Genomic DNA, 15997 nt, shown 5'->3' with positions numbered 1-15997 from the left:
TAAATTTTTTAAGTTCAGTGGCCTAATTACATTCTCGTGTGCAGTTCAGTGGCCTATTTGACCCTTATTCTTTTTTTTTTATGACAAAATATTTGACTACTTTCGAACATCTACATCAAACAAAATCATCACATCTATATTATTGTTTGTCACTTTGTCCCGACAACTTTTGTTTGGGCTGGGTGACATAGATATATATGGCCTTATATAGCTAGCTAATTCTTCAACAATTTTATTTAAAAAAAGAAGCAAATTAGGATGTGACCTTCATTATCACATACTTCCCTTTTACTTTCTACTTGGATTCAGTCTTTGTTGAGACGTAGTAAGAGCGGACGGATACTTTATAGATCGATATAGTGACGACTTAGCTTTAGTTAGAAAATTTTGTATGGATTAATACATCATTCTTCCAAAAGGCTGAACTCCAACCCTAAGGCCCCCACACCCCGACCCGACAGAGCATTTGGATTAATACATCATGTGTTGTTATATATAAGAAAAATATTAAAAATCAAATTATTATGATAATTTTAAATTTTTTAAGGTAAAAATATGTGTGAGATCACTTCACGGGTGATGAAAATGTAATACGTATACTGAAAATTGTAATATTAATCATAAATAAGTGTTTATTATAACGGTGGAGAATTATGTCCAGGAGACCAGGAGGTCATCCGATTTTTTTATGGTACCGCCATAAATTAAACCTCCACCACCACCGTCTAGTGGAGTGTTGGGATAAGCAATCTCCCACTGCACTTTGAGTGGATACCATCGTGCCCCCCTAGCTTAGCTTGTACCCCATTTAACAAAAAATAAAAATTTATGCACTTGGATCACTTCATCAGCTCGTTATAGGGCGGATTCTCAATTGAGTATAGATGAAAAGATGTGGCATAACCGGAGTGCTCAACCTGCCCATTCCATAATTATTACTCCGTATTTGGAAGATTATATTGGAGAGAAGCCACTAAACTAACTTTTAGACTATCAGCATGCGACCAGAATCAAGTTAAATGGACAAAATCACAATCGAGACTCTTAAAATTCAACGTTGACGCCACCATTAACAAGGAAGGTGGCAATATGGGCTTTGGCAGTGTGTTACGAGATGAAAATGGTAATTTTATTATATATCCAATGGCGGCAAATTATGCTGTGCATCTGTATACACCATGCATAGTGCATACGGATGCAAAAACGACGTCGTTTTAATAAAACGCACGTCTCCTCTAAAAAAAAAAATACGTTCGATTCCCAGCAATAACATTATGAACTAAAATTCCAGAATCGATGAACTATAATTCCATAATCGATGAACTATAATTCCATAATCTAATCTATGAACTAAAAATTCCAGAATGAATGAACTAAAATTTCATAATCTATGAACTAAAATTTCAGAATCGATGAACTACAATTCCAGAATCGATGAACTATAATTCCATAATCAATGAACTATAATTCCATAATCTATGAACTAAAATTCCAAAATGAATGAACAATATAATGTTGTTGCTGGGAATCGAACCTGAATTTTTTTTAAAGGGGAAACGCGCGTTTTTTAATAAAACCACGTCGTGTTTTGTGCATCGTATGCACCATGATTTGAGCCTAAATTAAAATATAAACCAGCGGGCCCTTTTTTGAAAAAGAAGAACTGGGTCTGGACCATTTTCAGACCCGGCCCAGATTTACCCCTTATCAGCTTCATCTCCATCCAGCTGCGGCACCGAGAAAGAGAGAGACGCCGCCGGATCCGACGGTGCACCATCGCTTACAACCACCGCCGGGAATCCAGCTGCGCCACCCCTACCATATTTTATGCCAGAATGTGTGTAAAATACGATCGTGGCATTTCTAAATCTGGAGAAAACAACACTAACAACACAAACCATATCTGTGCTAACACGTTTTTACATATGGAATTAGCAACCAAAATCAGTTCCTTGCTTAATGCAAAAGCTCTTATCCATCCGGCTGTTGCGCTTCTTCACGGTTATACGTCCCTCATTCCGCCGTTATCCATCGGTGTAGGACTGTAGGTAAAAGAGACAACAACTCAATCGCACAATACAAACCCTCAGGCCATGATTTTGACATGAAAGAATATAAATTTTACCTTTAAATATTGTATAATAGCCCACAAACAACGCAAAAGAAGTCAACCACAAATAATAGAATGTTGACAATAATTGAATTCATAACCTCTAGGTACGTGAATCATATTTCACCTACTTGATTATCTCTGTTTTTTTTTTTTACATCAAATTAGAATGTTAGGCGGACTCATTGATTTGAATTTATATAGATACTAGTTACCACACGCGCAACGCGCGTATAATCTGATGCTCAATGTATATTTTTAAATTAAATAGAACCAAATCCTCATAACCCCAAAAAGACTCATTCTAACCCAAAAAGACAATGATAACATGCATAGTTTATCATCTATGTTGAATATATATTGTAAATTAGGTGTACCGTTTCATTAATGTCAATGCGTGATTCTAATTAATTGGCCAAAGTTAATATTAAATTTTATATTAATCTTTTAAATACACTCAAACATATTCATAGTATAAAAATGAAGATAAAATTATTAGATTGACATAAAGGTATGTAAAATTACATAAATTTTATATAAAGTAATTATTTTATAGTGTAAGGGGACATTATATTTACATGTAAACCTTCAAAAAGTGAATCAAACTTGATTGACCAATTACATGATTATTTATATACATTGACTATAAGTATTAAGTCAGTGCATAAAATTTTTATTGACATACTGACAATTTTAATTAGTTTTACAACAATGATACCTAATAACTTACTTAAATAATGTAAATCTATTTTATGATAATTGACAAATTAACAATAAATTCAATTTCATTTCTTACTTTAATACAAACCCATAAAATTACCAAATATTTAGAGAATATAAATAATAATTGCTATGTTCAACAAAAAAAAAATAAAAATAAAAATAATAATAATAATTACACATCTTTATTGCCATTCTTTCATCAATGATATATAAGATTTAAAAAAAAAAAAAAAAAAAAAAAAAAAAAAAAAAAAAAAACAACTAATAAGTTCAAATTTTGTTACATAAAATTACAAATCATTTTGTTATTCTTCCATCTTTGATATGAATTTTGACACTACAAGCCACTATCACCACTGCTGCATGAATGGAGTGTTGGGTGGATAGATGGCCGGCCTCTTGGCCCTCAGCTCATTCAACAAACTTATTCAGCTATATATAGGGATGCTTCTTTGGTTGAAGCCCCTCATCATCATCATCATCATCCTAATCATTATATTATCAATTTATCATCTGCAATACGTACCAAGCTACAACACTATGAAGATATCATTGTTTATGTTTTTGTGTGTCTCTGCCGTCTTCTTTTGCTCTTGTCTAGGAGAATCCGAGCCAGAGCCTCCTACGCCACAACAAAATACTAAAGTTTACATTGTCTATATGGGCGCTGCCGCACCATCCAGCAATGGCGCCATGCGAAAGGATCAAGCTCAGCTCATCGCCTCATTGCTTAAAAGGTCAATCTATCTATATATATATATATATATATTATCATCGTTATGTTCACTGATAGATATTAATATATACATTATATATATGTGTATCTGCAGGAATGGGAAGGCTTTGGTGTACACCTACACAAATGGTTTCTGTGGATTTTCAGCTAGATTGACGGCGGAAGAAGCTCGATCCATTGCTCAAAACCCCGGAGTGGTTTCTGTTTTTCCTGATCCAATTTTGCACCTCAAAACAACCCGCTCCTGGGATTTTCTGGATTCCATTTCTTATAAAAAAAGTCTCCCACTAGCCCCCGCCCCACATCGATCAACAGGCCCTCGACCAGTATATTCCAGTGAAGCAGATACCATAATAGGCATCTTGGACACAGGTTTTTCATTTCATTTCTTTGTTTGATCAATTTTTTTATCATGTACATAGATGGGAATATACATAAATATAACAATGTTGTTGATGTATAAACTATATATGTTAGGAATATGGCCTGAATCCCCTAGCTTCAATGATAACGCCATTGGACCGATCCCGGACCGATGGAAGGGAAAATGCGAGAAAGGCGATGATTTCAACTCTTCCAACTTCTGCAACAGGTAATAATTTTGAGTCGTCAAAACGGGTTTAATATCACCATGGTTTTCACCATAAGCAATAATATTTGAGTACCAATACTCCAGTTTAGGAATTCGACTTACATAAACTTGTTCAGAAAAATAATTGGGGCACGATATTACGTGGAGACCCCGTCGGCCCGGGACAATGTAGGACATGGAAGCCACGTGGCGTCCACGGCAGCAGGATCCCTGGTTGATACCGCGTCATACTACGGTCAAGCTAGAGGGACAGCCAGGGGTGGGTCCCCTACTTCGCGAATCGCCATGTACCGAGTTTGCGAGTACGGATGCGAAGGATCCGCCATCTTGAAAGCCTTCGACGATAGTATTAAGGATGGCGTGGACGTCTTGTCGGTGTCGTTGGGCGGACCTGAAGGAGAAAAACCCGATTTCTCTACCGACGTTATCGCCATCGGCGCCTTCCACGCCGTCGAGAGAGGCATTGTCGTTGTCTGCGCCGCCGGAAACGGCGGACCACGCCGCAGTACTGTCATCAACGAAGCTCCCTGGATTTTCACCGTCGCCGCCTCCACCATCGACCGCGAGTTCCAGTCACAAATCGTCTTGGGCGACAACACAGTCATCAAGGTACTCATACTCAACACAACAACCTTAAACCAAATCATACACATCAACACATGTCGTATCATAATTGCCTAGCTTTTCTGTGTGGAGTACAGGGCATGGGAATTTATATCGGAAAACTGAAGAAAAGGCCAGTGCATCCACTGGCGACCGGGGCATTGGTTAAATCGGAGAGTGCTACTGAAAGCGATGCCAGGTAATATATACTTCAATTGAAATTGGTAGTACTATATATATTACTGACAGATGAAGGTTGGTTTTAGGGATTGTTTACCTCAATCATTAGATCATGAGAAGGTGAAGGGGAAGATTATTCTGTGTGAAACCGGCAACCCGACTTCTTACATTGACGATAAGATAAATGAGGTGAAAGATGCCGGCGGGGTTGCAGTAATACTTGTCAGCAGCCCTGAGGACATGATCATGGCGGTAAAATTTGGTGGTTTTCCGGGATCCATAATTCTAGAAAAGGAAGCCAACCAGGTTTTCAGCTACATCAGCTCAACCAAGTAAAACATGCTATCATTTAACACATAACATTAATTTTTTTGTATTTTCGATCAATATTTAATTTAATTTTTGTGAATTAAGGAATCCATTGGCAACCATCCTCCCAACCGTGACAGTGACAGAAAGTAAACCAGCACCTGCAGTAGCATTTTTCTCATCAAGAGGACCATCGCTTGCAAGCGTCAATCTCCTCAAGGTATGTTACTTAGTTTCCTTTGGTACGGTGCCAACAGGCAAATTAAACAACCAACATATAATGCATATATGATGTTTTTTTGTTGAGTTGCAGCCGGATATTTGTGCCCCTGGGGTTGACATTCTGGCAACTTGGCCCGACAATCTTGATGGGGGAGAGATAATCCCTATCAAGAGTCATCTAGGTTACAACCTAATCTCCGGAACTTCCATGGCCACACCACATACCTCAGGGATTGTTGCTACAGTGAAGGCACAAAACCCAAATTTCAGTGTTTCTGCAATCAGATCAGCAGTTATGACCACAGGTAACAATTAACCACAATGTACTATATTTGCCTTTTCTTTTAATTTGTCTGTATATATATAACACCCTGTATGTGTCTCCACTTCCAGCCATGCAGACAAACAACTTGAATGCGCCAATAACAACAACAGATGGAGCAATTGCCACACCGTATGACATTGGCGCCGGAGAATTAAACCCCACAGCAGCATTAAATCCAGGGCTGGTTTACGAAACTGAGATTGCAGATTACCTGCACTTCCTCTGTGCAACAGGCTACAACACATCTCAAATTCGGCTCATCTCCTCAACTGTCCCCAAGGGCTTCAAGTGCCCCAAGAAGTTGACACAAGACGTGATCTCCGGCATCAACTACCCATCCATTGCAGTCTCCAATCTAAAGGAAGGTGAGCCTAAGGCAATCACAAGAACGGTAAGCAATGTTGGCTCCGAGGAATCAGTGTACACTGCAACAATTGAAGCATTGGCAGACATTGAGGTCAGTTTAACACCAAATAAGTTGGTGTTTACAAATCAAGTGAAGAAGCTAAGCTATACTGTGACCTTTACGGCTTCATCATCCCTTGAGACAAACATATTTGGGTCAATTACATGGACTAGCGGAAAATATAAAGTTAGAAGTCCAATCGTTGTAAATGTTGAGTAAGGGAGTCAATCAGTTAAAGCGACAAATTGTTAGACATGTGACTAACTTGAGGCAGACCAGTATGAAAATCAAACATGTTTTGATGTTGAATAAAGTTTTTTTTTATGGTTGCATTTACTTCATTTTTCACTTATTATATTCACAACAATCAATTTAAATAATTAGCTGTCACTTTTTTTTTAGGTATTAAGATGTTTTTATATAAATTTGAAGGAGATCATTTATATGACTTTTATTAAAATTATATTAACGCAACAAAACATACTAATTTTGAATTAAAAATAAATAGTAATTAATAAAGTTACATTGTCAAAGATTTGACATGTAAGAATATAAATGTTACCTTAATTCAATCTAATTGAAGTAAATCGCGCTAGAAATGTCACATACAATACATTCGATCAAAAGAGTGTTGGTAGAATAGAACTCATGATCTTTAAGTACAAGAATCATGTTTTACCTATTTAACTATTTTTTTTTTTTACATTAGATTAGAATGTCAAAAGTTTGACTTATAATTCCCTTAGTTGTATCAAAAAAAAAAAAAAAAGAAAAAAAAAAGTGATCATTGATTTTGGCAGAATAATTGTTCTGAATTTATTATATAGACATAGTGGAATTATTATTAAGACAAACATCTCAGTACCCCCCCCCCCCCCCCCCCCCCCCCAAAAAAAAAACAGCAAAATATCAACAAATTTAGCATCTGGTCAATCAATATTAAATATCAATGCTGAAAATTATGAAATTTCCGACCACCTGAAAATGATCTTAAATTAAGTCGAAAGCCTTGTTCCGACCACTTTTGGTATCCGCAAAAACTTTTGTTGCTATTTCCGACCACTTTTTACTTTCGACTTGATTTAAGATCACTTTCAGGTGGTCGGAAATTCCATAATTTCCAGCAGTGTATCTACAAACTTCATTGTTTTACTAACATTAATTTATTGAAATAAAGTATGAAACCAAAAGGTAAATGACACAAGAATTTTTCTTAGAAATTGGCTTGAAAGGGAAATACACCAAAATTTCAATTATTTGTGCAAGGTAGGAATTGAAGCCAAAATCTTCATATGTTAAGGGTTCGCTTAGAAAGCAAGAAAAAGACTTTTAGAAAATGTTTTTTAAAAAATGACTCATTTTCCAGAAAATATTTTCTTTTCCGGTGTTTGACTGCACAACAGAAAACTGTATTTGTATGTTTGGTTCATTTTCTAAAAAATGAGCAAAATTGTATATTTCACCATTTTAATTGTTATAATGCCAATGCGAAGAGAAATTTAGCTTGTCCTATAATCTTCAAATCTATTTAAAGAACCCAAAAAATAAATTTTTAATTTTTTTTAAAAGGAACTCTGGTTTGGTTTCCGGCAAGGAAATCAATCGCCGAAAACCAAACCAGAGCACTGGTTTTTTCCAAGGAAACCAATTTGGGTTTCTTTAAAACCAATCTGGTTTCTTTCTTAGAAAACTAGAGATTCTGGTTTTCCAAGTCGGAAAACCAAACTGGTTTTCGACTTGGAAAACCAGATCTGTGGGTTTCCAAGTTAGAAACCAATATGATTCCGGCTGTGGGTTTTCGTACCCATAGCCGGAAACCGTTTCCGGGTCAAGAAGGAAGCGGCGCGAAGAAGGTCTCCGTGGTCGTACGAAGAAGAAGACGGAAGCGGCGCCTTTGTGGTCGTGCGAAGAAGGAGGAAGGCGGAAAATGACTTCCCCTTTTATTTAGGGGAAGTCATTTTCCAAAAAAGTGCATCAATTTTCCATTGACCAAACTTCATTTTTCTTTTACTTTAGTATTTTCCTCCATACCAAACACTGGAAACCCGAAAAATGATTATCAGGATTTCCAAACACACCCTAAGAATCCATATATCCAAACACACCCTAAGAATCCATATAATCGTATCACTTGATTGAACCCTTTCCCTCTTCTTCTCCCAATGGTTGAATCCCCAACTCCAAAGGCCCCATACACTTTGAATCAATAGACGATGATCCTATTGCTGTAATTGTTGATAGCACATTCCCTTTGTTTCGGCGCTGTATATGTGATATGTCCTATCTTAAGAATAGTGCTATTTTGGTTCCAACATTGGATGTGGTAGATAGCATTAATCAATACATGAATGATCATAATCAGGGTGAAGGAAGGACTTATTTGAGTTGTGATCCTGTTTGTAAGTCCGATTCAAATATAGGTATGTTAGCGGATTTGCACACCCCAGAATTCTAGAATGGTTTGCGATGCTCTAGAGTACCGAATGATGCTTTGACTTTGAAGTGGGTTCACATGTTATGCTTTTGAGAAATATTGATCACACTCTAGGACTGTGTAATGGTACGACGTTGATTGTTACAAGTTGGCTGATCACATGTTGAAGTCCAGATCATGTGTGGTACAAATGCAGGAACTAAGGTATTAATTCCCAGAATGTCACTAACACTGTCAAATCCAATACTGCTTTTCAAATTTCAACGGAAGCAATTTCCTTTGATGCTATATTATGTCATGACAATAAACAAAAGCCAAGGACAAACACTCTCAAAAGTGGGATTGATTTTGAAAAGGTCTATCTTTAATCATGGCCAAATGTACGTAGCTGTTTCAAGACTTAGTAATCTAAGGGGTTTAAAAATTTTAATTTGTGGCGAAAATGTACCATGTCTAAATGCGATTAAAAATGTTTTGTACAAAGAAGTCTTCAACAATATATAATATAATAAAATTATAAAGTTTGTCATTTCAAATTTATTAGGTTTTCAAACAGTATATTTTTCATCTGATTATACTATACTGTATATTCTGTTGGAAAAAATAGATTAAAATGACATAAAATGGCATTATAAATGGCTATTTTGTGGTACAATTATTAGTGGGATCCACTTTGAATTTGGGTCGAGGCAAGGTGGATTCGAATGCTTCGTAGTGAGACGAAAAGATTGATATATTGTACGCTCAAAACGGGTAATGGGCGAATGAGATATTGATTCTCAAAGTAAACCCATTTGAGTTGAAAAAATAAAGGGAAAAAAGGTAACTTTTGTTTCACATTGGTTTGAGAAACAGATTTGCACCACTACTTTATACAAGAGTTCTTCTAAGATTTATTGAATTGTATAGCATAGAGGCTTTCTCCTGCAAGGGATGCAAATCAAATCCCAAAATGAGACTGAAAAGGCGGGGGTGCATCTCAAATATAAAATGAGACAAATATCTTTGTTGAAAGAAGTATGGATCATAATATGCCAAAATACATGAATAAACAATAAGAAAACATATCGCACTTAACCACGTTTCTTTATTTTGTAACCTTGAGTATTAAAAGGAAAGGAAGCACACATGAAACAATTGAGCCACGTTTCTTTATTTTGTAACCTTGAGTATTAAAAGGAAAGGAAGCACACATGAAACAATTGAGCACGGGACACTTATATATATACTATAAAATGGAATAGCACATAAGTGAATTAATGAATTACATACAAATCACGCAGATAGAGATGGCAATATTGGGTAGACCCATGTGTCATCGTTCGTGCATCTCAAATATAAAATGAGACAAATATCTTTGTTGAAAGAAGTATGGATCATAATATGCCAAAATACATGAATAAACAATAAGAAAACATATCGCACTTAACCACGTTTCGTTATTTTGTAACCTTGAGTATTAAAAGGAAAGGAAGCACACATGAAACAATTGAGCAAGGGACACTTATATATATACTATAGAATGGAATAGCACATAAGTGAATTAATGAATTACATACAAATCACGCAGATAGAGATGACAATATTGGGTAGACCCATGTGTCATCGTTCGTGCATCTCAAATATAAAATGAGACAAATATCTTTGTTGAAAGAAGTATGGATCATAATATGCCAAAATACATGAATAAACAATAAGAAAACATATCGCACTTAACCACGTTTCTTTATTTTGTAACCTTGAGTATTAAAAGGAAAGGAAGCACACATGAAACAATTGAGCAAGGGACACTTATATATATACTATAGAATGGAATAACACATAAGTGAATTAATGAATTACATACAAATCACGCAGATAGAGATGGCAATATTGGGTAGACCCATGTGTCATCGTTCGTGCATCTCAAATATAAAATGAGACAATATTGGGTAGACCCATGTGTCATCGTTCGTGCATCTCAAATATAAAATGAGACAAATATCTTTGTTGAAAGAAGTATGGATCATAATATGCCAAAATACATGAATAAACAATAAGAAAACATATCGCACTTAACCACGTTTCTTTATTTTGTAACCTTGAGTATTAAAAGGAAAGGAAGCACACATGAAACAATTGAGCAAGGGACACTTATATATATACTATAAAATGGAATAGCACATAAGTGAATTAATGAATTACATACAAATCACGCAGATAGAGATGGCAATATTGGGTAGACCCATGTGTCATCGTTCGTGCTTTAGCTGACATGCACAATCTTATTTAAGGAAAGAAGGATAAGCCCTTTCCCATTTTGGGTATTGATTATTGAATAAAAATTATATGCAGAGAGCACTTGCCAGAATGCACCAAAACAGTATCTTGAATTCACTATATATAGAAAGGGTGGTTTGGTCTTAGCCTCTCAGTAACATCAAGAGCATTAATCATTCTTCTGGATTATCGGTCTTTGGGTGTTAAGCATGAAGAGATTCTTGGTGTTTTTCTGTTAAGATGTCTTCTCTGTCTCCCTTCTCAGTATGTAAGGGCGTAAGGCTGCAGGCTGCTCCTTAAAAAACAAAAATGGAGAGTCTATATGGTCTCATCAAATGATGGTGCCATGAGAAAGTTCAATCATTATATATACATACAGGAAAATTCATTTGGTTGAAAACTCCGGTATAGCCATTGGCAACAGCGGCCTCAGTTAAATCGGAAAATGAAACTGTATTCACTGCAAGGTACTTCAATGGTTGAAAAGTTGTGTATTTTGCTATTGTTCTGATTCTGACAGATGGAGGTGGTGTTTCAGGAATTGCCTCACACAATCACCGGATGCTGCCAAGGTGAAAGGGGAGATTATTCTGTGTACACACACTAACAAATAATATGGAATACAAGACAGGATGGCTGAGGTGAAAAGACAGGGAGGGGTTGAAATAATAATAGTCACCGATGGCAATAGGTTCAAAGAGCCAAAGTTAGAATTCAAGTAGGTGATTAATCACTTTGACAAAAGACAGACATTAAGGCTATGGTTACTTATGTAGGAACCCAGTGGCAACAATCTTTCCAACTGTGACAATAATAGGAAAAAAACCAGCTCCTGTACTAATAATAGGATTAGGACTGCTACCACAGATCTTGTCAAGGTATGTTACCACTGCTTTAACTATAAAATGCAACAAAATATAGGATAACAGATTTTGTTTTGAGAATAACAGTCAGACATTAGTGCACCTGGGGTTCATTGTAGCAGCATGGCCTGAGAAGGATATTGAAGCGGCTATCCCAGGCAGCCTCCCAGTTACAACTTACAACATAATGTTAGGGAGACTTCTATGTCCTGCCCACATGCATCAGTCATTGTTGCTGCAGTCAAGGCACAAAACCCTGCATTCAGTGAATCAAACCCTGCATCAGTGAATCAGCAATCAGATTAGCTATAATGACCACCGGTAATGACAGCTATGAAACTATGGGGCAGGAGAAGCAAGTCCCACAGTGTTGTTGGTAACAGGTTTAGTTTACGAGACTAAGACTTCAGAGTATGTGCTATTCTCATCTGTGCTCTTGGCTATAACACATCCAAATTAGAGTCATCTCATCAACAATTCCCAAGAACTTTGAATGCCCCCACAATCTGACCCAAGATTCAGTATCTAATATCAGCTACCCATCAATAGCCATCTCCACACCAATAATAGATAAATCCAATACAGTTACCAGAACTGCAAATTGATGATGAAGAATCAGTACATACTGCAAGTATAGAAGCACCACAGGTGTAGAGATCGCTGTGACCTCAAATAAATTACCGGAGTAGTATTTACCAAAGAAATTAAGAAGGTGGCCTCCAAAATGACTTTCACAGCCACTCCATCAATCTCACAGATAGACCTTTTTGGCTCAATTATATGGACAAGTGGTAAATACATTGTTCAAAGTCCAATTGTTGTAAGCACCTAGTAAGTAGTAACAGTGTAACACACAGGGGAGTGAATCAAGGGGCAAATTTCTAGACATGTAAACTGATCCCTAAAGTCCAGAAGACATATAAATACATCAATAAGCAAATCTTTGTTCCAACTTCCAAGATGTACAGATCATTGTAAGTATGTGAACAGTTAATGGGAAGAGATCCTGCAACCCACTTTTTGTTTTGTAACCTTTTAAGTATCAAAAAGAAGCAAAGAACACATATATAGTTATATACTGGTTGGCAATAGTATAAAATAGAAGAGAACTACTTGCTAAGTTTTTCTAGTTCCCAATTCACCAAAAAGGAAATTGAAACAGTAGGCAAAAAAAGATAAGCCACTAAACCAGTACCATATTTCATTGAAATAGAGTAAAAGCATGTAAAATGACATAACACTTTGGGTGAATCAGTAATTAAAAAGCTATCCAGCTTTAACATTGAATGGAAATTATCCTATTAGAATAAACAGTTCATCTAGACAAGACATCTCATTCGAAAGCCCACTGGTTCTCTCTGCGGATCTCTTCTTCCTCTTCAGGTGTGAAGTCGTTCTTAATGTTGAAGGTCTTGCGAATCTCCTCTGGAGTTTTTCCTTTAATCATATCAGCCACAGTCTGGCAAGTCAGATCCAGAAGGCCCTTGATATTCAGGTAGTTTGCGGCCTGAAATATTAAACACCAGCACATAGGTCACAGTGTCCTAGTAAAAAGATAAGAAAACAGAACTAGGGCAGGATGGAAGCCATTAAAGCTAAAGATTCTATATGTGGCTCATAATTGCAGAAGCAGTAAAGGCAGAACTGCTCAAACTCATAGAGTCATAGCTATTCTAATCTGTGAAAACCAAAACATCTAAAACCAATTCCAGCATCAAGATTAACAACAGTTAGATCATATAGTCAAGCTAGCATACATTTTATCATATTAGCTATAGAAAAGGAACACAGCACTAACTAGTCCAATGATAGCATATTAGCATTCAGCATAAAATAAATCCATAGTTGCCGACAGGAGCCATAGCATATGCAAGACAGACAGCATAAAATTTCCAGCACATATACATAATAGTCACCCCTTAATTGATCATTAAAGCGATATACATAGAAAATAAATGACCTATTACACAATAGCATGCGTATATTGATGAGAGAAAACCCTAGAATTAAAACTTTACCAAAATGAGATCGAAGAGAGTTGCTTGATCGACTTTGACGAAGTCGATATCGAACGCCTTGAGGTCATCTTCGGTTGAAGAGGAAGCCTCGACGTGCTTCCTGCAGTATTCGATCACCTTCGATAGGATCCTTCCGGTGACGTTGGGCAAGGGAATGCAGTTGTCAGCGCAATCATCCTCGATCATGTGTTTTATCGTCTGCGACTCACGCGCCACCGTCTCCGTCACCTCGAAGACCTCTCCGTCGGAGCTTTTCAGAGTTATCTTCTTAGTTTCCCCTGCCTCGGAGGACGACATCGTTTCACACGCCGGACCGAGCTGAAAATCAGGAATTTTGGGGGAAAAGAGATTCTAATGCGAAATGAAAACGGAAGGGTACTTTATACTCATCCATATCTATCCTAATCGGATGCGACTGCTGAAATTACCGTTTCTACTTGATTTTTTGTCAAAATTGCCCTTTTGCCCTTAATTTTATTTTGCTTTCTTTATTTATTATTTTATTCATACTATTTCTCTTTTTGTCTTATACAAATTAATACTCAATTCCTAATTTAAACATTATACATTTACACCAAGAACCTTGTGGTCCACGGGTACCAAGTGTTACTCCCCTATATGTGAGAGGTGCCCCATCTCTTATAATACCAAAAAAAAAAAAAAAAAAAAAAAAAAAAAAAAACATTATACGTTTGTTTAACTTTTCAACTTGTTTTAATTATTTTAACATTTTTTATGTTGGTCTCAATTTATTGTTATTTACTTATTTAACATAAAAATGTCTCATATTTGAATCTTATCCTAATCAAGGTTGACAATTTCTTAAACATACAGTATGTTTAAATGCAACTATTTTACAAAATAAGGAAGGAAGTATTCATCTTGATATCCATTTTAACCATTGTGTTATCTTCTAAACATGTCATTTAAGCTTTATCTTTAACGTTTATAATCTTAATTTTGAAGTTTATTGAAATAGATGAAAATATAATTTAGGATATTAAAGTAAAATAACTACTATAACATAAAAAATAATTCCTCAACCAAACAAATTTATATTACATGTTTAAAATTTAACCAAACACATTAATCTAATATTTTCCTCAATTTAAATTTTCCTAAGTAATATGACATTTCGTTAACCAAATGCTCTCTACTAAGGGTGTGTTTGGTTGGTGGGTTTTGCCCATAGGAATAGGTATGAAAGTGATTGTTGTTGTTTGGTTAATAGGTTCTTAGAACACTACTATGGGTTTCGAATACCCCATCAATTGAAAAATCCATACCCAAATACAATAAGGGTTTCATTCCCTTATTCATTCTTAACCACTACTATTAGTAATCATTCCCATTCCACCCTACTACCAAACATGTTAAATACTTTCACCAAAACCCATTACCCATTACCAAGTATTTGATACCTATTCCAATTCTGATTCCTATGTACGAACCAAACACACCCTAAGTATTTATAAATATCAATAGAATGGTGTGCTACCAAGCCCATTAAGGTGGGCCCAATTAGATTAACCAATAGTGCCAAAAATAACAAATTATTCTGTGGACTCGGGTCCAAATACACCCAACTTATATATTGTATTATGTTTACAATTTACATATTGAATGTTCACAATTTTTATATACTAAATGTTCACAAATTACATACTGAATATTCACAATTTTATATGCTAAATGTTCACAATTACCATACTGAATGTTCATAATTTGAATTGTGAACATTTAGTATATAAACAAAAAATACTTGATGTACTCCCAAAAACACACTCCCAACTTGTACTCCCACTTGTGTTCAAATTTGATTGGATGAAGAAAAAAAGAAATGGATAAACATCATGACCCCTTATAAAGTTAAGCAATCAAAGCATGTCAAATCATAGGGAATATAAAATGAGAGTAGAAATTGAGAGTACATTGACGTCTAACTTAAAAAAAAAACAAAAAAAAAAAACAAAACAGAATTGCATAACTAAACATCCATAATTTCATAATTATACATTCAGAATTACATAACTACACATCCATAATTTCATAACTATACATCCAGAATTACATAACTACACATCCATAATATCATAACTATAAATCTAGAATTGCATAGTTGCACATCCATAACTTCATAACTATACATCCAGAATTGCATAACTATACATAATACATCCATAACTTCATAACTATAAAATTCAAAATTGCATAACT

At 35.7% G+C, this 15997-nt stretch overlaps 2 protein-coding genes across 2 annotated transcripts; one reads left to right on the top strand and one right to left on the bottom strand.

The window, feature by feature from the left end:
- Positions 1 to 3333: 3333 nt before the first annotated feature.
- On the top strand, positions 3334 to 6542 carry LOC109149802 (CO(2)-response secreted protease-like). The gene is made up of 9 exons (XM_019297804.1): positions 3334 to 3570; positions 3664 to 3941; positions 4047 to 4161; positions 4278 to 4770; positions 4863 to 4963; positions 5031 to 5276; positions 5359 to 5473; positions 5567 to 5780; positions 5869 to 6542. Exons 1-9 carry the CDS (start codon positions 3374 to 3376, stop codon positions 6423 to 6425), a joined length of 2316 nt encoding a protein of 771 aa, XP_019153349.1. The 5' UTR covers positions 3334 to 3373; the 3' UTR covers positions 6426 to 6542.
- A 6396-nt stretch (positions 6543 to 12938) lies between these two features.
- LOC109149803 (SKP1-like protein 1B) lies at positions 12939 to 14167 on the bottom strand. Its single transcript, XM_019297805.1, has 2 exons — positions 13781 to 14167; positions 12939 to 13269 (listed from the first exon to the last, which is right to left on the bottom strand). Exons 1-2 carry the CDS (start codon positions 14075 to 14077, stop codon positions 13096 to 13098), a joined length of 471 nt encoding a protein of 156 aa, XP_019153350.1. The 5' UTR covers positions 14078 to 14167; the 3' UTR covers positions 12939 to 13095.
- Positions 14168 to 15997: the final 1830 nt, after the last annotated feature.

This window comes from Ipomoea nil, unplaced genomic scaffold (genome assembly GCF_001879475.1).
Source record: "Ipomoea nil cultivar Tokyo-kokei standard unplaced genomic scaffold, Asagao_1.1 scaffold2159, whole genome shotgun sequence".
NCBI lineage: Eukaryota > Viridiplantae > Streptophyta > Magnoliopsida > Solanales > Convolvulaceae > Ipomoea > Ipomoea nil.
The sequence above is the reverse complement of the archived record's forward strand: the minus strand, read 5'-3'. Positions and strand labels throughout refer to the sequence as shown.